A 23,803-nucleotide genomic window follows, 5' to 3' on the forward strand; every position below is an offset into this window, starting at 1 on the left:
ACTTTATGACTCTTCAATCTTCAGCAGCTCTCTGAATCACTCCAGGGGTATGCTTGGACCAGTGGGTATTGACAACATGAAAAAATATTTTGATCTTTTTGTTTCTATGATGTTGCCATCATAGTGGCAAAAAACCTCAGATCACATTGTCCTGACCCACATATTCCCTCTAAGGTTAGCGGAGAGTGTTTTCCACCAAAACATTGGTCATAGTCTCTCTGTGATTTCCACGGCTGAATAATTTTATGTGTATCTGTGTCAAATGTGAGTCACCAAGCCCACATAAACGCACAGACTCACAGCCTTTGTTTAGATTATACCAGACTTAATCTCAGTATAGGTTCTGTTTTGTTGGCTCAGAGCTGCCATATCCCCCATCCTGTCTGTTATTGAAGCCCTGGCTCCTCCTGCCCCGCTCCCCTTGGCATCAAACTCAGGATGTCTGCCAGCTAGGAAAGGGGGTGTGCATATGTTTGTGTGGCTACGAGATTAGTGCTGAGGCCTGAAACTAGACACAGTGTGAAGACATTTACCAGTTTTACACAGATGTTGAAAGCCAGAGTAAAAACACAGCAGTGAATCAGGTTTCTTTACACATTTTTTGTTTTGACTGATAGCTCATTGATCAGGACAGTATGATCGTAAACAAGGTTAAGTCAGAGCCCGGGGCTGAGCATCAAAATGTGACAGCTGATGACTGACGGAATAACAAACATCAGTCAGTAGATGGACCTTTCGCTATTATTTGCACAGTATGTTATGTTAGCCTACTAGCTAACTACATTTCAGCTACTCTTCATTTTTAATGTTGTGAGATGGGTCTGTTTTTTGTACTCATTTTTTTACATTGTTTTCTAGTGGGAAGAGATGTATTCAAAATCTATAAAAATCTACATGGAGTTTTGTATGGTGCGATGCTGAATAGCTACTAATAATCACAGCATCTTTAATACATCCAAAACTACACATCTTGACTTATGACAGACTGTTGTTAAATGTGATAATGTGTTGGACTAAACGTCTTCTAATTTGCTTCAGGCACAAGCTGACCTCATGTCTGTCTCTCTCTCTGTCCTGCCAGTTGTCGGAGTTGCGTCAGAGGCTGGAGCAGGCAGAGGCGGACCGGCAGGAGCTGCAGGAGGAGCTGCGCAGGGAGCGGGAGGCACGGGAAAAGCTGGAGCGCACAATCACCCAGCTCAAGCAGCAGATGGCTCAGTCTGGCACGATGGGAGGCAGCCCCTCTCCTCCTCCTACCCCTTCCACCGGACCCCCTAACGCCCACTCCCCGCCCTCCTCCTCCTCCTCCTCCTCTTTCTCGGAGGCCCCAGCGGCTGGCCACAAGTAACTGCCACCCCTCCAGGCGCCTCCCCTCCCTCATTGCTCTCCCAGTCACCCGCCAACTCCACAGACACAAACAAATCAGCCTGAAGCAGAAAGGAGCTTCAGGTCTCCTTTGGCTGTTTTTTTTTTTTTTTTTAAGTTGTGCATCTCCACCTCCCCCCTTTTATTTCCGTGTAGGGACTGATTTTTGTTTTTATAATTTAACATCACTTAAAAGAAAAAAATTATTATTATTATTTTTTTTTATATATATTATTATTCTGTCTTTTCGCTCCCCTCTCCTCTTTAAACAGTATTTAAAGATTTTTGTTGGGGCATGTACGTTTTGATTTAATTTATGATTTTTACTGAACAAGCAGTCCGGTCCTGTAGCGACCAGCTCAACCCATCCCTGTTTTGTTTTCTCCTCCATGACTGTCACCTTCCTCTCCCATCCCTCCTCGCTCTCTCCGGAATCAGGAGCAAATGACTCAGAGATTTCAGACACACAGACTCAGCTCTTCGAGGACGTCACTTCATGCTACTACCTGGCACAGCAACTGGTGCCCATGGACACAAGATGGCGCCTGGTTGCGAGGCCCTTTTCCGTCTCTCTGTACGTACAGCCCGAATGCTCAAGTACCAGCGACTGCAGGAAACTGCATGGACATTTCAACACAGTTTTTCTTTTCTTTTTTTGCTCCTTTAGAGAACAGAAAGAAAAGTGTATCATCATCTGAAAAACATCAAATCTATATGCAGGAGAAAAGATCTTTACTATATATATATATAAAAAAAAGACAGATGTTGTAAAACCTCATGAAAATATGCCAATATTGACACTGAACTTGAAAAGAGTGTTTTGAGTGTGACCCCCCCACAAGGTAGCTAGCTAGAAAATCGTCTTGCCTGGACCCCCAGCTGCTCCTAACACAGACTAGTTTTCCTCTTCCCTCTGCTGGGCAGCACCTGGACCCTCCTGTCGTAGACCAAACAGTCTGTCGGTTGATCCGCCAGCTGCCCAGCGTCTCCTCTAAAGCTCCTCCGCCCCCTCCTCCTCCTCCTCCTCCTCCCCTCATGAGGCCTCGCACCTTCCACCACTGTACGCTAGCTCCATTGCCCTCTGCTGGGAAACTCCTCAACTCTGTTGTTCTGCTTCCACTTTGGAAAGACTGTGCCGTTTTCAAGCTCGGCATGAAGAAGCTCAGGAGCAGTGTTATGCACTTAACGTGCTCTCCTCCCCCAGAATCCCCTGGGAAAGGAATGTGTCTGGACACGGGGGCTGGCCGAGCCCGTGTCGCTTTTCTAAGAAAGAAGAAAGGCAGAGCGTCACATGTACGCTGGCTGTGCTGTGTTACCATAATACATATAACAGCCCTGCATGCCCGCACACACTCGAGTGTGTCAGTGCAGTCCAGGCATTCAGGCAGAACAATGGCCCCAGCGTTCCCAGCAGATGATCAAAGCTCCGGTCTGTCCCTGTTTTCTGGGCTTCTTTTTCTGTATCGTTTGACTTCATTGTTAGGAGACGGTTTTTTCCCCACCCTGTTTGTCAGAGCGTCATCTAAGAATGTGGGTTGCAGGTGAAAGCGGTTAGTCCAGGGTGGTTTGGGCCTCGGGTCCGGCCCCTGCCTCACGTTATTCTGCATGGCTGAACAAACAGCAGCGGGCAGGAAGAGGAAGAGAGGGGAGGCGAGGATTGAGGGGAGCGCTCAGGGGACTGGTGCCCTCTTCCCTGCTGCAGGCTGGGTGGCCCAGACGCTGGAGGTACCGAGGGAGCCCTTTTTGTTTAGCGCCGTCAGAATGGGGGCAGCTGTTGTTATCTGGGGGGGGCTGCCCACCCTCGGGTGGGACTGTACAAGGATCCCCCATCTCTCAACTCCCTCGCTCCTCTCCCACAAAACGACCGTCACTCACTCACACATGCCCGTCCATCCATCTCCAGTGCCAGATCAGCTGGGGGTGCGCTGTGTTTTGTAGATGCCCAGGAGAGCGAGCAGACGTCCAGCCAGAGGAAGAGAGGACTCTTTTTGTGTCAGTTGCCAGGCAAAAGCGCTTTTTATTGCCACTATAGAGATCCCTGCAAGCGAGCGTGTGTGTGTGTAAATAATTGTTTAAAAAGAGAGGGGGATCGGCCTCAGCTAAACTCTGAGCTTTTTTTATGCATCTGCTATAAATGCAAATTGATAGACATTCCACTGTGCTCCATCCTGTTCGATGCAGATTTTCTTACCCAGCTACCCTTTACAATAACAGACCTTAAAGACCGGGCAGAGTACAGTTGTGGTTTGTTGAGAGTCAAAAAAGCAGGTGCAGATGCAAGCCAGTAAAATCAAACCCATGCCGCAAATGTACACTCTACTGTTGTTCCATTTAAACCTTTATTGAAATTATGAAAGAAAATATTTAACGTATTAACTAAAGATTTATATTCACTTTGTAAATACAGTAGTCATTAATATATTAACTGTTCTTATATGAAAAATCTTCAAAAGGTTATATAAATTGGACCAGAGCTATGGCTTCAGATGTTTTTTGCTTTCTTTTTAAAAAAAGTGATTTTCGCAGACATCAGAGCTCGACTTCTGTCGAGTGGATGTGGGGGTGTGAAACGCATGGTTTACTGAGACACGATGCAGGACAAAGGCAAAAATAGGAAAATACTTTGTTACACACTTTCCCCCCTTTCTGAACTGATGCATTCGTTTTTTATGGATTTCATCTTGACGGACTTTTAATGTGTAATGAGCTTTTTCCCTCTTTATTAAACCCCCCTCCCCCTGAGCTAAATTGAAAACAAAACATTTGTTGAAGAAAATGCATTTTGGAAAAAAAGAAAACAAACAAAAAATAATCATTTTGCATGTTTTGCTGCCCCTCATGTTTTGTGTCACTGGGCCACTCTATCAATCTGTTCATTGTTTTAAAAAAAAAGAAGAAGAAAGTTTCCCCTCACATAACACACAAACTATTGAGATGGCTCATATGCATGAACATTGAACATGTGCAAGTTTTTATATCATTATTGGTTTAGAGGTTGGCTAAATATAAAGAAGTCAGATTATGAAGAAGATAACATGTAGCCTAATTTGAATTGGAAATGATGTGAGAGTGTGTGAAAGAGAAGAGAGAGAGAGTGTGTGTGTGTGTGTGTGTGTGTTGGCCTCCCACGTCTGACTGAAGCACAGCAGCTTTGAAAAGGGAAAGAGAAAAACTTGCTCATGTAGCTCTGGATGTGTAGTTATGTTTTCTGATTCTGGATGTGTTAACATCACTCTAAAGATAATCAGTATTAGTTTTTACTGACTTAATTACCTCTTAAACAGAACAAAAATATGAAAAAAAAAATCATTTCCATACATCACATTAGCAGATAATCTAGTTATCTCTGTCATTTTACTTTCTGTGTAATTTGAATATTATACATCAGGGGGCGCTGTTTTGCTTCTTTAATTGTACACGATAATGAAAAAAATGTAAATGAAAGGGGAGACAGATCCCCGGTAACACAGTGTACTGGGCCTTTTTGCATTTTGCAGTGTTATGAGAACTTGGATATGCTTTGTACAGAATTTTTACAGGTGTGAAGTTTGCCCAACTGAAGGTGAAAGAGGCACACGAACACATTTGAATACAGGATTTTCGTGCCCATCGCCTCCTGGCTACATGAAGAAAACTAGTAAACAAATCCAAGGTGACCTCTGAACTGCTGCAGGTGGTTTTTGCTTTGTAGTTGGGTGTCCAACTTTAGGCCAGTAATTATTCTGTGCCCGTGTGGAGTAGAGCTGCGTTGGTGATTGATAACACAGATCACTGGTTACTAAGAAAGAGGTACACCATGTTTTTAATTTATACACATCCTGTGAAAAGATATTCATGGCTCGGCTAAAAAGAACCACCCCCCCCCAATGCTGTTCTGAAACATGAAACACAGTGTCTGTGTATGACCATTGCATACTACGTTGCCAATACTACAGTGTGATGAGACTTTTGTTCTTGCATGAATCGAGACACTGTTCTCCTACCTCATGTTGTGATATAAAAAGATGTTTTTTATGCAGAAGACACTGCATCTCCGTTTATCATTGATATTTACTAGTAAATTACATACCTGTAAATGCTTTTAGCTAATACCTCAGTTGTATCTAGTGTTTGTTTTTTTTCTGTTTTTTGCCCTTCCCTGATTTCAGATCTTGTAAATATACCCTGTATAGACAATGAACTTGGATCAAATTCAAGTAAAGTTCTGTAGTGTCAAACCTGTGTTGTGTTTGCCTTTTTTTTTTTTACCTGCTCGTGATGCTGATTTCGGCCTTATAACTTCCTGATCGGTTCAAGATCTGCATATTTTTCACAAGATTCTCATTGACGGTCACTGGAGCTGCTGATGTGGTTTTAACTTCAAGAGAGAAAGAAGCAGCTGAATACTGTCGTACAGCCGAATCCAAGGTGATTTAAAGCCAAAGTATGAACAGAGAATTTTAGTTTTAAAACACTTGCTGCCAGCTCCCAGTCTGGGCTGCTAGCTCAGTGGTGTATTGAAGCCAAAAAAGCTCAACTTCCCAGGTATGAAAGTACCCAGAGCTTCCTAGATGTGTGTCCCCTAGAGCGTGCAAACTAGAGACTGCCACTGCCTGAGCCAGCTAACTTCCAGTTCAAGCTAACTCGAGTAGAAATAAAAACTGTTGTTTGTTTTGTTCTTGTTTTTTCTTATTGGACCGAATAGCTCCAGTAATGAGTTTGTGAGGGTCAAAAAAATGAATACACCATTTTACAACCCTTTCTTTAACAATGTAACACAAAGGGCCCCAGTGCACCAGGTGACGATATAATCATATGGTTTGTTACAACAAAAAGTGGCTTGGAAACGTGGCGCTCTCTCTGGGAGCTAACTATCTAACAGCAGCCACAGTCAGCAGAAGTTAGTGGTCCCGCTGTTGACATGCTGCCCTCTGTTCGTTTGAAGAATTAATTCAACAGGTCACGAAAATGCTGCTTATCAACTTACTTGTTTTTCATGAAAATGAAAGAACTCACTGGTTCTAGCCTCTTAAATGTGAAGGTTTCCTGTTTTTCTTTTGTCTTAAAGGACAGTAAATACCTTAGATTTTAATAATAATAATAATCTATGTATTTGGCAGAATAATTAATAGTTTACCTTCTGAAGTGTTTTCTGGCTGAATTTGTAACACATACTGCAGACAATTTCATTAAGCCCCCAGTATTCATTGTTAGTCTGAATTAAAATATATTTTTTCCCATTTTGGATTCTATAGTATTTTTATTTGAAAGTAAATTATTGCAGTTTCCTTGCAAACATCTTTTTTACTTTTACCATTTGGCTAGCAGAAGCTAACTGTGCAGCTTATTAGAACAATACACGCTCGATAAAAGTCTTGGAGAAGTTGGAGAAGTTCATGGTAGCGGGACTTTTCTGCCAGTTAGCATCTCTCTGAGGTTGTATTCTGACATTACCATGTTAATTTGTGCTATGAACAATGTTGGCATGCTAACAAACTCAAAATTAATGTCTAATATTTTCTAAACTACCTTCTGTTTATATTTTTCTGCTACCAGTTAGTTATGTTTAACATTAGAGGCACAAGCTGAGGCTACATTTAACCGTGTTAGCAAAAAAAAAAAAAAAGTCAGGGACTAATTTAGCTTCCCTAATTTCATTTATTTATTTTCCCTAATTTAGCATGAATTTCTGTACCTACATTTTTGCCTTTCTCTATGTCTATGTCTACCTAACTGTTGACATATGTTTACACTTGGTGACATCATTAGATGAAAAGAGATTATCATGAAATCACCAAAGTCTGTAAGATTCACTCTCCTCAAACCCTTCAAATTTCATGGCGATCCATCTCATTGTTGATTTCAAAATAGCTGGACTCTAAGCTTTTCTTTTCCATTTTTCCCTTCATATGCAACATTCATGTCTCAGCCGCTGATTCCACTTCCTCTAACCTGCTCCCTCTGTGTATGTGCTCTGTGCAGTCATGTTTAGTCCTCTGCAGCCGAGCTAAATGTAAATCTCCACTCACAGAAGCTGTCGGGAGGAACTGCTGCCAGACCCTGCGCTAGCTGCGAGGCTGGACAGGCTACACATAAAACGACTGCTATCAGAAGACTGTTGAGGAAGCAGAGCCAGGCGGCGTTCAGACCCAGGTACGCAGGTATTTCCACACATGTGAGAAAGAGCACAGCCAGGAAAACCAGGAACAGGGCCCACGTGTTTAGAAAAACATGCACGGCTTGGTGGACAACACTCTTTCTTGCGTGAGCTCTAGTTTGGTCTGTAATTTGGTCTTTCAGAAGGTTTTTAAACAACCGTGCGCTGCATCCAGCATGCAGTGCTGCACAGCCCAGAGTCAGGAGGAGCAACATGGCAACCTGCAGGATCTGAGAGGTGTGGAGGACAAAGCACTGGTGAATCTGGTGGTGAGGAACGTCCTCCATGACGGGAGTGAAGTCAGACAGCAGGAAGACGTAGAGAGCAGTGAGGAGCCACAACAAGGCAGTCACAAGTGAGCACGCAAGCCATCTGGTCCTGGTGGCGATGGAATTCAACCTCAGGGTGACAGTGCAGAAATGGTCCAAACCAGCAGAGACTACAACAGGCCACTGCAGAGCGCTGTAGACCTGTCCGACGATTTGAACCAGCAAACATACGTGATATCTGGTCAGCCTCGAGCCCAGGAGGAGGACGTATCCATCAGCGTGGACGTGAACTGTGGTGACGCAGACGGCCAGAGCTGAGTCAACAATGGCGAGGGAAATGCAGAAGACTCCCAGGAGGGTTTTGCAGATGTGTTCTCTCTGGAGAAACACAAGTGTCCAGTCAAGCAGGCATTTTCCTCCCAGACCGACCAGGATGGAGGGGATGGAGACATACATGGTGCACAGTCTGCTGGAGGTTTTAATCGGAAATCCACCAGGAGAGGTGGGCAACGTTGGAGGTTCTGCCACTGCAGGGCGAAAACAGCATTTCTCAATAACGGTTTTAAAATCACTAGAACAAAAATGAAAGCTATGAAATGTAACACATGTACTGACATTATTCTAAAAGTTTTCCAACAATAGTCAGTGTGTTTCAATGGTCGACTGTCGCTATAACTACTGTGCAGTAGAGAGTGAGGAAAGAAGCTGGCAAATGCAGCTAAACATAGTTTAAGTGTAAAAATGTGTGACCAAAACCTAGATGCTGATTCTTATCACATTTTTCAAAATGAGTCTTACTCACAGACAGAAACAACAAAAACAGACATCTTTCCTGTGAAAAACTGTCGAGTCATCATAGGGTCAGGGGCCAAGTCCACTGACACCATACAAACTGCAAATTTAATTTCTGCTTTTTCAAACTGTCATTCAACCTGAAACTGATGTGACTTTGTCCTCTTACCCACTAAAACAGGCTGATTTAAAAAGCATGACAGCAAAATGGAGCACAGGCACACTGTCCAGACTGTAACTTACCACACAAGACTATTACATAAAAGAGACGCTAGCTGTTCACACACAGACTCTGCATGATCGCCACAGCGAAGGCTCACCTTTTCTCAACTTTTGTTCGTTCACACCGAACCAAGCAGTGCCGTGTTAAGCCGCACCGATGTGTCAATTCACACATCATGCCGGGTGCTGCGGAACAAAAAGAGGCGTGATGGTACACATCATGACATTTAGATCTGTGTTTGTCTTCAACGTGTTTCCCCTTGTGTCCACCTGTTAATCTAAACATGTATCTGTATGTATCCGCCGACTCTTTAGAATCATGTGGATGCAGTTATAATGTGTTGAAATTTAGATCCTGACCCACCATGCATCCTGAAAAGTGATAAAGTTACCTTTCTTACTCTAAATTACATCATTACATAACCGCCAGTAAACAGTTGACCCTGTCTGTCTGAGAAGTCAGTAGGACAGACAGGATGACAGACACTTTTCCACGTATAACTGCACTATTTTTTTACTGTTTGGCCGTCAGACTGTGGACGCCAACACACCAACACACCCCTGTGAATTTACACATCTTGGATTTCAAACATACATACATATTCTTGTAACTACATCATTTCTTCACCCTAAGGTCCATTTAGCCATTGTGAGTCAGATCACATGATCTCCCTCCAAAGATGGAGCTTGCCAAGATGTCTGACTTTTCATCCCCTCTGATGACTTTTTGTCTATTTTGGCTTAAAAGTTGAGAAAAGTTCAGTGTTCACCTTGGAAACAGCAGGAGACAGACAAAAGCAGTCTCAGCTGCAGACTCAAGGATGATGTTTGTCTGCCGTTTCCAAGGTGAAGAATAACCTTTGAATTGGTGCACATTTCTTTTTTTTTTTCTATTTATGTTTATTTATTGCAGACACACTGCCAAAAACTGCTATTCAGAGGCAAAATGAATCAATTTATTTCATGTGCAAAAGGTGACACAAAATAAATTGGTTCGTTTTGCATCTGAATAACATCTTTTTAAAAACTCTGTGCAGGAAACTTATATGAATTGGGACTGCTGATTTAGGCGACACACAACTGACACCGTTTTTTAAAAAGGTTGGAGGAGCGCAAACACTCTTACAATACTTAAGATTTCATATTTATCAAGTTTATTTTGTCATGTTTATTTTTTCCATTTTTCTCCTATGTCTGTAGAACGCTTTGTATGAGGTTATTCATGTTAATACAGCTATTTATTTAAGTTTTACACCAGATTTTTCTTTTGGAAGAAGTGAGAAAACTCTCTGAGACCAACAGACGGACAAGAAGAAACAAAATGTGATTAGTAAATAAATTGAACCTTAAACATACATTTATTAGTGTGTAGAGTATTTTAAGTCTCCTGGCTACAACACTCTGTTCCCTCACTCATTTTTGATTTTAAAAAGGCAGCAGTGACCACTTTTGATAGACAGTAGATGCTCTTGTTAGGTTTAGGCACAAAAAGCCCTTGGTTAGGGTTTGCCAAGGCTGGAGGTCTCCTTTAAAATGTCCAAATGCGGGGCGCCCATTAGCTCAGTTGGTAGAGTGGGCGTCCCATGTTCAGAGGACTTGTCCTCACTGCAGCGGCCCCGGGTTTATGTCCTGACCCTGGGCCCTTGCCCTGCCTGGCTTCCTGTCATCTCTGAAGCTGTACTATCGATAAAGCCATACAAAAAAAATGTCCCACCCAGTACTGTTCTACAAACACTTTGACCAAACCACTAAACCAATGGTTCCCCTTAAAAAAATGACAAGCTTCTATATGATTTGATGCAGTAGCCTCCTGCACTACTAATCTACCCAGTAGTATATGAAGTCTCTAAAATTGGCTCCACATTGACGAACTACAACATTAAAAGTTTCTTACAGGTATTGATCAATGAAGGCAAACAGGACAATACTGTAAGGTGAGCCATTCTGCAGAATTAATACTTTTACTTTTGATACTTTAAGTACATTTTGATGATGATATGAATCCACTTTTACTAAATAACTTTTCTGAATTCAGTACTTACAATGGCAAAGTATTTCCACACTCTAGTATCTCTACTTTTACTTATGAGAAAGACCTGACTACTTCATCCACTGTGTGTTTCTCAGCTTCACACGTGACTTTTACAACACAACACTCAAGTATTTAAAGCAAACATTGCAGTTGCATTTAGATGTATTACCTTTGTGAATGAAGTCATCTGATGTTAAATTTGTGTTTAACACTGTTTCCTTTCAGGTCATCATAGGTGAAGAATCCAGCTGCAGAGCCGCCGCACTATAAAAGAAGTCTTTGAAAGTCTGTTAGAAGAAGGGAAGTAGGTTAGGCAATACCTGAATCATGGCTGAACAGGGAAGTTCAGACAGAATCAATCAGGAAACTATACTTGAATGCATGCTAAAGTTATGAAGTAATACTTTGTTCAGGTTCTTTTATTATGTGCAGCGGTGTCTAAAGAGGCAAGCACTACAAAAGATACACACTGTTTAAATGCAAGTTAGACTTTTTTATGCAGTCCAGTAGGACCGCAGAGGTTTCCCACAACTTTCCAGCAGCAAAGAACATGTATGCTGATTGTAATGTGAGCCCAGAGCAAACAAGGTGTGTCCATGACAGTCTACTGCAGCCGTTCTCACCTGGCGGGCTTCAGAGCGCCATCTAGTGGGCCGTGGACTCAGTGGTATTGCCAAAAGTTTAGATTAAAATGCAAATTTTAATGACCCTTCTTAGCATAAACAAGCAGTGCTTGTTTTTTTTTGTTGTTGTTGTTGTTGTTTTTTTCAAGTTTATTCATATATTTATTGTTTTAACAATCAGAAGTCAGCCTCCAGGTTCCAAAACACCGACAACCCCGGGTCTACTGACTTCAGCCTTAAGTCTGCTCTGTTGTGCAAATTTACATCTTTACATTACATTAGGTCAATTTGCTTATAATTATATTTTACTTACATAAGTTACTTATATTTTTTGTCATAATGAATCTTAAATTTGATTTCTTATTCTTCCAATACTTTGGGTCTGGCAATAATGAAGCAGAGGTACATAGCAAACTTATGTACCTTAAAAGTTAAGAACTTTACAATATGATGTAGTACATAATGCATACAGTATAAAATACTAACATACTATAATATAGAGTGTACAGTATTACGTATATAGTAAGGAAATCTATAACATAAGATTAAATGTAATGTCATATAGTGTAACATAATATATACTAAAGCACCAAAACACTCAGTATTCATTATATATTATTACTTAAATTAAAGATAATAATGATGATGATGATAATATTTTAAGGCCAATATGTACACACATGTATGGTTTCTTTGGTGTATCGTCAATCAAGTATGTTCACTGTATGTGTATTATGTGCCGTTATCAGTATAAAAAGTACCCAAAAGTCATAGACTACTTAGAGTAAAAGTAAAGATATGATGTTAAAATATTACTCTGGTGACAGTGAAAGTCACTCATATAAGTAAAAGTAATTTTCTGGAAACAAATTATGTAATCTCCTTACATGTATTTCTTTACTCCCTAAGCCTGGTAATAAAGTATAACATAATACATAATATAGTATAGTGACAAATTATCATTAATAATGATTCTCACCATCTTGATTTTTTGTATGTATCTATTTGATCTATTTAATCTCTTTCTTGTACCTTTAAAGGTGCACTGGTTGTAGTTTTTATTGTTGGGGAAGAAATGTGAATCATTAATCAACATTAACTGATTGGATTGATGGACTTTTAACAAAATGAACAACCTTGCTTTTTTTTTTTATGGCTGAATAAAACTGAATAAACAAACTGACCTTAAAGGACAACACAGTTTCATACGGTTTTCCTTCCAGCTTCAGACAGTGTTCTGGGGACCTTAATTTTCCTCTGCGAACAGAATGTTTATTAAATCATAGAATAAATAAAGATTTCTGAGTTTTTACTATTGCATCATTAATATTGTAAATATTAAAATTCTAAGTTTGAAAAAACTGCATGGTGCTCCTTTATTCAAGTGTCTTGTCCACCTGTGTTAAATGTCTTCTTGCTATTAGTATGTTTAAAATCACTAAATAGTTTTTAAAAAAAATTATAGTTAGTTATAGAAAATAATAACAATTAGTTATATAAAAGAGCAAACGATAGCAGCCTTTTAAACTCACTGTATTTAGGAAAAAACGATGATACAAAACACTGTAGATATAACTACTTACAGTAAGTGGTCGTTATCACCAAACATGGCGCTGTTCCTGTAACTGAACACCGGTCCCTCGCTGAACCCGTCCGCCGGAAACATCACTTCCTCCGCCGGTCATATATACTGTTTTACAATGTTCCAGCGTTTAGAGTTTGACAGCGCTGTCGGTCCTTGAATACACAATTTTTATTTGCGTCCAAACACATCCGAGCCTTGATGAACTAGCAGCGACATGAGCACATTTGCTTCTTTCTGACAAAGTAAGACTTTTGTTTTTCGCTCCGAGGTTAACGCCGGTTAGCTAGTTAGCTAAACGCTAAGTGACATCAGTTGTCAACAGACCAACGGTTTTCTAATGCGGACAGTTAGCTAGCTTAGTTGTGTTTGTGTGACTTTGCTGCTTATTTCTAAGTCGTGTGTTATTAAAAAGACAATTATCTTACTAATACTTGTAAGCAAGGTCACTGTTACTGTTAAGACAAAAAGATGAACAATTTCTTTTGCTTTAATTCTGTTGTCAATATAAGCTGGCGTTATAGTTCTGGCGATAGCTGGCGATATAGTTCGGTTAGCTCAGGTGTATAAATAAGTTAAGTTAGGTTAATGCTTGACTGTGTTTTGTAGAAAATCAATATGTAGTTAGTGTGTTAGCTCCCTGGCTGACACTAACGATAACAGTGATTCATTTATCGATTTCTCAGGGTTAAACATTAGCTGAGACCCCCCCAAAAGACAAATGGCTAACTTACTCCACACCCCACCCAGCATCCAGCTTTAAAGGTGCACAAACTCAGTAAACAAACTGTCTTAATTATTAAGACTGAATAAATTAAATATTCTAATTGTTTATAAAGGACAATATAATTTCATAACGTTTAACATGAGGTTGTTGTTATATTATATATTTATATTGTCTCTGAGGTAGACTTATTTACTCAGTTATGGAAACAATAGATTTGTATTACTACTTAATCAATATTGTAAATATAACCTTTCTGAATTTCATTTCCAAAACTAGTGCACCTTTTAAATTGAGAGCATTTAAATCAAAGATGAAATTTCTTTAATTGGAAATAGGAAATGTCTATAATTCCTTATTTTGTTGATTTTCTCACTATATATCTCAGCAGTCATTGGTAGATCATACTTAGTAGTTATAGTCCTGTAACAAATTATGAATTACACCAAAGATAAATAAATGTCTGTCCTGTTTATGTTCATTGTTAATTAACGTTCTTACTGTTTATTGGCCTCAAAAAATGTATTTATTATTCTGTCTACAAACTGTCACTTAAAAGTGAAAGTGAAACACCGCATAGATCAAAGTCTGCAGTGCTCAATATGTTTGGGGTACCAGCACATTAGCAAAGGTTAAGTCAGGCAAAGCTATAGTCACATTACATTGTCTACAGAATGTCTGTGTGTAGTGAAAATGTGAAGTATAACCTTTCAAATCCCAAGGTTATGTCCTTAAAGTGACATTTATTGTCTGATGAACAGTTCAAAATTAAAAAATATTCAACTCACATTCATACAAACCAAAGAAAAGCAGCAAATCTTCACATTTAAGGAGCAGAAACTAGACAGAATTTGGCATTTTAACTTCAGAAATCAAATAAATAATGGGTTATCAGAATCTATACATAAAATAGTTTGCACTTCATTTGCTAATCCATTAATTGTTTCAGCTTTTTTTGGACATTGTTAAATTATCTGTAACAGATGTTTCTCTGTTGCTTCCCTGCAGAATGGAGAATTCAGAGAGCGGTCCATCCTCTGGCCCAGTGTCAGTGGCAGAGAGAGGCATGGCACGACCCTCAGCACCCTCTGGTCAGCTGTCAGAGTCAGCCAGGCCCGCCAAGCACCGGGAGCACCCGTCCAAGTCACCAAGGAGACGGCGGAAGGGGACGAGGTCGCAGCGACGGGGGGGTGGTCATGAACAGCTGCTGTGGGAGACGGAACGGCGGAGGTTGCCAGGCCAACACGAACACTTGGAGCCCTCTGGCTCAGCAAGCGACACAGCGGAAAGCTGTCCTAAGAGGTTTGCGCTGCAGGTTGCCAGCTGGTCTGCCGTGCCACTGGCACAACTCTGTTGTCCTGGACATGAGGTGATAGTGTCTTGACTGGTCCTCCTCTTCTTTCCTCCTCACAGGAGAGCCCACTTTCTACATGGACCGTACCCAGCAACTCACTTTGGACCCAAAGCCTGTATTCTTCCCAACCCAACTTCAGTCATGTAAGCATGATAGATGAGTTGAACTTTGTGTTGAGAGCTGTTTGTTGGGGACATTGACACCGAGAGGCTTGTGTAACCTTGTAAGATAAGATAAAATGAGAATGCTGTGATTGGATGTTGTGTGTAATGGGCTGGCTGACAGAGCAGACTGCAGGTGGTGATTGTCACCTGGTCTGTAGATGGTTTCCTTGGACTTGATCTGAAAACACACACACACATACGACATTATCTGCAGAATGCCTGTCATCCATCATGCAAAGGAGAGGAGATACTTATGGTAAAGAGGAGGAAAGGTTTTTTTATCTTTTGATGTCTGGGATTTGAACCTCACTCTAGACAATACATCAAAGTTAATAATTAACTTTTAAAGAGTGTTATTGAGTCATCATGATTGCATCTGACTGTTTGGAACAAACTGAAACTACAAGACAGTGTGATTATATAACAGTCAGCTTTGTTTGAAAATCTTTGGTATGCATTTACTCTGTTTCTGTTTGTGTTTTTTTTACTCACTTGTGTGTATGTGTGTGTGCTCAGGCACATCCAGGACCCAGCCAGCCAGCGGCTCACCTGGAATAAACCGCCTGTTAATGTGCTGGTCATTAGGAAAATCAGAGACGAGAGCCTCGTCGAGCCTTTCAAGGAGCTCTGCAGGTTTCTAGTAGAGGTACAGGATCACGGCATTTCATACATGTTATGATTGTTATCATACATGTTTTACCAGATGAATGTTTAGGATTTTAATGTGATTGAGGAGGCAGACCTCAGGCAGATCCTGATTCTTTCAAATGTTATTGTGAACATTGATCATTTCCACTCTCAGTTTCCTTTGGATTATGTAGAGTGTTCATATACAGGCAGGATGTACACACTACAGTTGCCCTGTGAACATTAAAAGCTTGTCTCAAAAAGTCTAAAAATCTGTTGAATTCAGTTTCCTTAAAAAAGCCTCAGATTATGAAAAAATATTACATTTGATTAACCATAGTCTTAAATATTTAGTCTCGCCTGCTACAGGCAGTATTGTTTTAAAATATGTTTGCATGTAATTGAGGGCTCTCGGTAGACACTATGATATCAAAGTGAATTTGTCTAGACAAGAGATTTTAAAGAAGGCTGTTGTTATTTGTCTTGTTTGTAGAGATTCTGTCAGGACCATCAGCCCTGACACTGTCTCTACCCTGTACCCTTAAAAACAACTACTGAATAGCTTTCTGTGAAGTATTAAAGCATCTTAAGACATCATACCTTAAACTTGAAGAACACTGCAAACCTCCTTGGTTTGTGCTGAGATAAACTTGTCAATTATATAATGGTAATATCACTACAATAAAGCTGCTCCCTTCATATTATTTGATTCCATTAAAAGCAGTATTTTAGTGAAATATCAGCTGTGTCAACACCATCGAAGCCTGCTGTGTTGGGCAAATAAAGACAAAGATTGTACTAGACCGTAAAGATGCCTCTCAATAATAATTCAAAATTATTGATTTTTCAATGTAGGGGCATTAAAATATCTGACGGTAATACCAGGATGCAGTTTCATCTTACGTTTCATCAGTGGGGTGACTCTTCTATTTGGATTTTGAGATTAGATTTTCAGTTTCATTGATTTTAGTTACAGTGTTGTCCTTGGCTGAAGCAATGTTCCTGGTGGAATTTGTTAAAAGAAAAAAAAAAATGTCCAAGAACAGTGTGTACTTTTGTGTTAGTGAAGAAAAAACACGTCAAACAGAAAGAATCCAGGAAATGAAGCAGACATGTGGGTCAGAGTTACAGTCTGGTCTCACGGAGTGACGGCACCTTTTGTCCACATGTTTCCAAAACAAGCTGCACTTTGTAGAACAGGAACTCAAGTATTTGCATTCCGTACAAACACAGTCATGTTGAACTGCACCTGGTTGGCACATGGTCAGCTTAGTTGATCACAAACATTTTTTTGTACGGATGTCTGTGTGTGTTTCAGCTGTCGTCACTAAAGCTTGTGTTTCAGGAGAAGCTGATGATGGTGTACGTGGAGCGCAGGGTGGTGGACGATGCTACGCTGTCCAAGGACGAGGCATTCGGCTCCATACGCAATCAGCTGTGCACCTTCAGAGAGGGTGAGGCATATATTAATGCTGAACTAATGACATACACAAAATAATGCTGCCATTAAAATAAAATTATGTATTCACAATTAAATTCAAGTGAAGATGATACACATACACATACACATACACATACACATAGAATGCCCAAAAAGTAATTAAATAGAAATATTGTTGAATTTGGAGATCTCTTGTTCCTCACATCCTTACATAAGAACACTTTTTTTTTAACATGATAGCAATATATTGAATACAGCAGTATTTATGTTTATGGGTTTACAGGTTATGATGATATTTCTGACTGCATAGACCTGATCATCTGCCTGGGTGGAGACGGGACCTTGCTCTACGCCTCATCTCTCTTCCAGGTAGTCCCACTACTATGTACTGCATTCAAGCTGACTTATACTTAAAAGTTACATAAAATGACTTTAACATCTTTTCTTATATGTTTTCATCTCTAACCGAACCTGGGATTTACACTGTCAAGTCTAAAATGTATTATTAGCATACCCCTGTTGTGATCACTGCAAAAAAGAAAAAAAAAAAACCTAGATAAAGAATGTCACTTTTTTGAGTGGATTAGGGTCTCAGTCCAAACTGTCAAATGCAAATCTCTGTCAAAATCAACCCAAGGTACACTTCTGGGTTTGTGCAAAATGAGTGTCTTTATTTTGCATGGCAGTATGTATTTAGAAACAGAGGAAAGTCATCTGTGAATATTCAGAATATTTAGTTTACTGGATAAAGTCTGATAATAAGCTCTCTCATGAATCAATGTAAGATATACAAATGTATACAACATTTTAATACCAGTTTTATACTGAGTAAGATGAACAGATGAGTGTCTGGGTCATGACTCTGTCAATTGTGAATCCAGCCAAGATGTCAGATGTGTGATTTTTATGTCGGGCTTGTTTTTGTCTTCTGTAGGGCAGCGTTCCTCCAGTTATGGCATTTCACCTCGGCTCCCTGGGTTTCCTGACGCCCTTCAAATTTGAGTCGTACAAGACTGAAGTGGCTAAAGTGTTTGAAGGTAGACAATTATTTGCATGTATACTTTGAAATGAATCACTTCTCTCAGTTGTTGCATTAAGTACAGTAAGTAGATAATGTGTGTTTTCAGGCAACGCAGCCATCACCCTGCGCAGCCGTCTTAAGGTGAAGGTGGTGAAGGACATGCTTCAGAGAGAAAGTCAGCAGCCGTACAGCAGAGAGACGACACAGCAGCACCAGCAGCAGGAACACAACGGAATTCTTCCTCATGGACACACCAACAGCGAGGCCGGCAAGGTCACCCTGCAGCTGCAGGTGAGGACAAAGAGGCACGATAAGCAGTGTCCACCTGGGTTTTTGAAACGCTAAGCAAAGCTACTATTGCTTGGTGTGTTTTCTTGGTCCCTTCCTGACGATTTGCCGAGTAGTTGAGACACAAAGCAGGGTAAAGATGCAGACTGCGGCCTGTTTTCATTGCAGTGGCTTTTCTAGCTATTAGGGTGGAATTTGCAGTGCTGATTGGTCGAACGCTGAACTCTCAGCAGCTGCAACTCATCGACAACGCTGCAACAGCTTTATTCACACAGGAGGCGGGTCAATATTGGGTGAGATTTGAGTCAATATTAGAACAAGAGTCAGACATTTCAAATAAAGTGTATTGATCTTAAAATCAAAGTTATGGTGTCGGCTCTTTAACCAGTCTGAAAAGAAAACAAGATACCAAGAGAGTGTTATTGTACTGAGAGGCGGCAACAAAGGAGAGAACAAAGAAACAAACGTTAATTTGCTGTTTGTTTCACTGCACTTACGACTAAAAACAGATAATTGAACTGTCACTAAGTCACTCAGCAGCTTTGTAAACAGACGCTCTGAAGTTTTCTGTCTCCTTTTCTCACATCTCCTTCAAATGAATTTATTGAATCCACGGAAACATCAGAGCTACACAGCAGTAAAAAACAAACGATAACAGAACAAACCTTTGTTTTTGTTCTGTGTCTGTAAGTGCCGTAATCTTTAAGTCAGTTCTTGGTTCTGCAGACACTTAAATATAAGAACACGTTGAAGGGAGGTTGTATAATTCTTGAGAATTCATACCCCCACCAAGAAGGTTATCTTTTCACCAGTGTCTGTTTGTCTGATTGCCCTCAGGATGACATAAAAACTACTGAACAGATTTCCAGGATGGGTCTCAGATCAGAATAGACCCCATTAACCTTTGGATATGCCAGGATTTATTGTAAATACAAATCCCAGGTCTGTGCCAGTTTGTTAGACATAATGTTGGTGCTAAATACAAACTCATTACAACTCATTACATGATAACAGTGTGATGTGTTGAAAACTTGTATGTTGAAGTGAACATGTATGTAACCCTGTGATCTGACCCTCTTACTGAAGTTACATAGTGTAGAAACAAGTGATGGGGCCAGAGTGGCTGAGACAGAGACACCATTCACCCTCTTACGTGTGTGTGTGTGTGTGTGTGTGTGTGTGTGTGTGTGTGTGTGTGTGTGTATGTGTGTGTGTGTGTGTGTAAGGCTCGTGACTCCTATATCATCCTGGGTGTGTCTGTGCGTTCATCAGTACATGTGCACTGCTCAGAAAGTGAGCCGGGTTGCTGTGGTGACAGTCATAATAAAGTCAGATGTTGTGATCTTCTTTAGAGCCAGTTGCCATGGAGACCATGGCGTCAACAGTGCAGTCTATGCCGAACAGATATTTAATGAGCTCTGCCGCTCTCCGTCTGACACACGGTGAAACTAAACAACATGCCTCACTTCTGCAGTCACACACACACACAGCTGCAATGTGTTATTTTATATTATTTCTCTTTTTTTTCCATCTCATCGATCCAAGACAGAGTCTGGATTGTTGAGGTCTCTCTGAGCCTGAGTTTGACCTCACATTACATCACGTCTGCAGGATGTTTGCTCTGCGCTCAGCTGACGTCAGTTCACCTCCCAGACTTCACTGCAGCAGTACTCTGCGTGACTGACTTTAGTCTGGAACATGATTTGTACGCTGCTTGTCTGCACAACAGCATTTTTTCTCATGGTGTTTGATGGCGTCATGCGGGATGTGTAGCCCTGCGTCTGTTTTTGAGAGCATTGATGACATATGTCTAATATTTATAATATCTGTGTAATATCTGTGAAAAAGAAATTACATACCAAAGACAGCATTTCTTCATTAAACAGCAGGGGCAGTACAGCCTTGATCATCTCTGTCAACAAGGTTGAGTTTCAGTTGTTTGTTGTTTGCAGGATGTCTTGAAATGTACTGAACCGTTACTGGTGAAATGTTGCTGCAGATTTAGGCCACTGGCCAATGACACACTGATGTTTTTTTTTGTTGTGCACAGAGCCACCATGTGGCCATTTATAAAGCACCTTAAACCAAAAGATATGGCATCAATCACATTGTTTGTTCACAGTATCATAGTGGTAGGCAACGCAGGCTTTATGTGTTTTGTGTACCCATGTGTACCCATTAGGGGTCGACCAATAAGTCTTTTTCTTGGCCCATACCGATAATTAGAAGTCAAGGGGAGTGAAAACTGGTATCTGGGGCTGAGACTCATTTGCAGTACAAATGTAACCCTGTGTCAAATCTTCAAACAACCAGTGATGAAATAAAAAGTTCAGAGTACTCAAGTACTGTTCCCAAGTACAATTTTCAGGTTGCTCACTAGAGTGTTTCCATGTTCTGCTACTTTGTACGTCCAGAGCAGAAACTTCAGTTACCACTGTGATTTACGGTACCAAAGATTTGCTCAGTTCACAAATCAACTGCCAGTCGTCCACCAGGAAGTGACTGTTGCTGTGTTGCTCCAACGTCACAGTGATTCGGTCCTTTGAAATATCAACTTGGAAGATTGTGCTTCTAATCTTGTCTTTGGTCCATCTGTGCGTGTGCAGGTGCTGAATGAGGTGGTGGTGGACCGAGGCCCGTCCTCCTACCTGTCCAATGTAGACTTGTACCTGGATGGACGACTCATCACCTCAGTGCAGGGAGACGGTAAGGGCAGTTAGGTGATGTCACGCTTCTTCTCAAACTGAAAGTCACATTTTTCACAGTGGGGTCACGGCAGATTACATGCACAATGAAAATACTGCAAAACTGAAGGAAATCCAATCTCTCTCTCTCTCTCTCTCTCTCTCTCTCTCTCCCTCCCTCCCTCCCACGCCCCTCTCCAGGCGTGATTGTCTCGACGCCCACGGGCAGCACAGCTTACGCGGCCGCAGCAGGAGCCTCCATGATCCACCCCAACGTACCCGCCATCATGGTCACACCCATATGTCCACACTCGCTCTCCTTCAGGCCCATCGTCGTCCCTGCTGGGGTGGAGCTCATGGTAAGAATGACGTGGAGGAGGCCGCGCTGAGCTCAGGCCATTATGAGCTGACTTTTAACTCAAAGAAACCAACCTGTTCCTTTTTTTTTTTTTTTTTTTTTTTTACTAAAATAGATCACCTTGTCCCCCGATGCCAGGAACACCGCCTGGGTGTCGTTTGACGGCAGGAAGAGACAAGAGATCCAGTATGGAGACTGGTAAAGTTCACCAACCTTCATTATCAGCCGCCCTTTCACTCCACAGGATGTTTCCCCTCCATTTACATGAATTTGCCTCTCGCGTTTCTCCCAACAGCATCAAGATCACTACGTCCTGTTACCCAGTGCCCTCCATCTGTTGCCACGACCTGGTGTATGACTGGTTCGAAAGCCTGGCTCAGTGCTTGCACTGGAACGTGCGCAAGAGGCAGGCGCGACTGGCAGACGCCTCTGACTCGTCAGACACAGAGAACTGAATCTGCCGCCGGCGTGAAAGACATTTCTCTGCACAGCAGCTGAGTGAGTGAAAACATGGGAGTCTGGGGGACGAGCTCGAGGTTACCTCGAAACATTTTCTCGACAGAAACACTGGACTGTGAGAGCGAGAGCATGTGTGTCTGCAGCCAAATGATTGTTTCATCAGTCCTGTGAACAGCATGTGTACAGTATTTTATACACGTGAGCGTTACATTCCAGTTCAAACACAATCTGTAGTTAGCTTACAGGAAGAGAGCATGTTCTCACCTAGAAATTAAAATACAGCCAAATCATTTAGGCGTTCAAATAACTTCCATCTTACAATAAATACCATGTTTCTGGACATCAATATGAAGGAATTGTATGTAGAAGAAACCGACAAAAGTCCGTAAATGTGAATGTGTACATAGATGATTCTGGATACATTTATTTAATGTCATATTTATGTGATATTTATATATTTTCAAGCGCTTTAAAAGACTTAAAACTGAATTTCTATCACTGATGCAGCCAAAGACTTCTGTATGCGATTACTCCGCACAAACATTTTCTTTGATCCAGAGCCAGCTTCCTGTACGTCCTGACAGCAGCTGTAAGGGATTTCTTTTGAATTCATTTTTAAATGTTGTCAGCCAAGTTAAATTCAACCAGTCAGATTGCATTGTCGTAGCAGAAAACAAAGTGGAAAGAGTTGGAGAAACGTCATGTTCTGTTCACGATTGTTTAACTGTGAAATTGTGGGTCTGCTGCAGAGCTGAAATAAAGCTGAAGCACTAACATGTCAAGACTTATTTGCTGTCTGATTTGTGTGGAACCATTTTACAGGATGTTATTTTAAAAAAAAAAAGCTGCTACATTTTTTCATCAGCTTAGACGTTGGATAAAAACATTTGATTATGTGAAAAATACATTTAAGCACCATCTTATGAGTAAAATCTGCTGTATTAGTCTTATTGCTTTAAAATAAACATTTTAAGATTCTTTCAGGAGCTTTGGACATCATGCAGTCTAACTAGATGAGTCTTGACCAGCTGTGTTGTCTTTCATCATCTGCCTCTTATTGAAAAGTGAAGATGTAAGTGAAGCTTTTATTGTTTAACACTCGACTTCACTGATCATACGTTCAGTTTATCAGACAAAAAATGCACCCAGGTGCAAGTTTAGTAGTTTAAGTACACCGAGCTAAAACCACTAAAAATCCTCCCACAGAGATTATAATGTTCAGTTTTTGTTGCAACTGTTTCTGACATGAGTTGATTCAACTTCATCATATTTTACCAAATGCCCGTCAGTTTGAACGTGCACTACGTAGTTTTGGTGATTGTAATACTTAAGTACTTAATGTGCTAAATGCCAAATTTAAAAAAAGCTTCAGGTTTTTAAACATGATTTTTGTTTTTCTCGGTCACACGATGGACTCAAAGAAACTCTTAAAGACTTCAAACATTTGCTAAGTGACCTAAAAAACATAATTATTTGCATCAATACTTAATGGAAATAATTCAACCCTGTGTACAAAATCAAAAAAAAAATCTAACAGTTGTAACACGCATCAAGTTTTTCAATCCTTTCACTTGCTCAAAAAGATATTTTGTGAACCATCAGTGAGCAATCTTTATCATTATACAGAAATTAATTTAACTGTCTTCACAAATGAATGAGGGTTGT

The 23,803-nt window shown here is 40.7% G+C and overlaps 3 protein-coding genes across 5 annotated transcripts in view; 2 read left to right on the forward strand and 1 right to left on the reverse strand.

The window, feature by feature from the left end:
- The window catches only part of skila (SKI-like proto-oncogene a), a 33,517-nt gene extending 29,393 nt beyond the window's left edge, over positions 1-4,124 (forward strand). For both annotated transcript variants that reach the window (XM_037082656.1, XM_037082654.1), the window contains exon 8: positions 1,082-4,124. In XM_037082656.1, the coding sequence (XP_036938551.1) occupies positions 1,082-1,345 (264 nt within the window). In that variant the 3' untranslated portion in view covers positions 1,346-4,124. The remainder of the gene's footprint in view (positions 1-1,081) is intronic.
- On the reverse strand, positions 3,683-13,158 carry gpr160 (G protein-coupled receptor 160). 2 transcript variants are annotated; one of them, XM_037082658.1, is made up of 5 exons: positions 13,020-13,158; positions 12,621-12,693; positions 10,983-11,100; positions 8,880-8,967; positions 3,683-8,294 (listed from the first exon to the last, which is right to left on the reverse strand). In XM_037082658.1, the coding sequence occupies exon 5, from the start codon at positions 8,221-8,223 to the stop codon at positions 7,330-7,332; it is 894 nt and encodes a 297-aa protein (XP_036938553.1). In that variant the 5' UTR covers positions 8,224-8,294; positions 8,880-8,967; positions 10,983-11,100; positions 12,621-12,693; positions 13,020-13,158; the 3' UTR covers positions 3,683-7,329. The 2 variants fall into 2 exon arrangements, with proteins under 2 accessions (XP_036938553.1, XP_036938554.1); XM_037082659.1 differs by lacking the exon at positions 12,621-12,693 and having other exon boundaries at positions 13,020-13,155.
- nadkb (NAD kinase b) lies at positions 13,078-22,926 on the forward strand. Its single transcript, XM_037082657.1, has 12 exons — positions 13,078-13,263; positions 14,751-15,044; positions 15,156-15,239; positions 15,777-15,906; positions 17,233-17,341; positions 17,612-17,697; positions 18,263-18,365; positions 18,456-18,640; positions 21,244-21,343; positions 21,523-21,680; positions 21,795-21,877; positions 21,975-22,926. Exons 2-12 carry the CDS (start codon positions 14,752-14,754, stop codon positions 22,132-22,134), a joined length of 1,491 nt encoding a protein of 496 aa, XP_036938552.1. The 5' UTR covers positions 13,078-13,263; position 14,751; the 3' UTR covers positions 22,135-22,926.
- The last annotated feature ends 877 nt before the right edge of the window (positions 22,927-23,803 follow it).

This window comes from Acanthopagrus latus, chromosome 21 (genome assembly GCF_904848185.1).
Source record: "Acanthopagrus latus isolate v.2019 chromosome 21, fAcaLat1.1, whole genome shotgun sequence".
Lineage (NCBI taxonomy): Eukaryota > Metazoa > Chordata > Actinopteri > Spariformes > Sparidae > Acanthopagrus > Acanthopagrus latus.

What these genes read in the sequence shown, in the direction of transcription:
- gpr160 (XM_037082658.1), bottom strand. Translation starts at nt 8,223, where the DNA reads ATGTATGTCTCCATCCCCTCCATCCTGGTCGGTCTGGGAGGAAAATGC.
- nadkb (XM_037082657.1), top strand. Translation starts at nt 14,752, where the DNA reads ATGGAGAATTCAGAGAGCGGTCCATCCTCTGGCCCAGTGTCAGTGGCA. An exon ending in GCTGTGCACCTTCAGAGAGG is followed by an intron (nt 17,342 to 17,611) that starts GTGAGGCATATA and finishes ATGGGTTTACAG; the next exon opens with GTTATGATGATATTTCTGAC. An exon ending in AGGTCACCCTGCAGCTGCAG is followed by an intron (nt 18,641 to 21,243) that starts GTGAGGACAAAG and finishes GTGCGTGTGCAG; the next exon opens with GTGCTGAATGAGGTGGTGGT.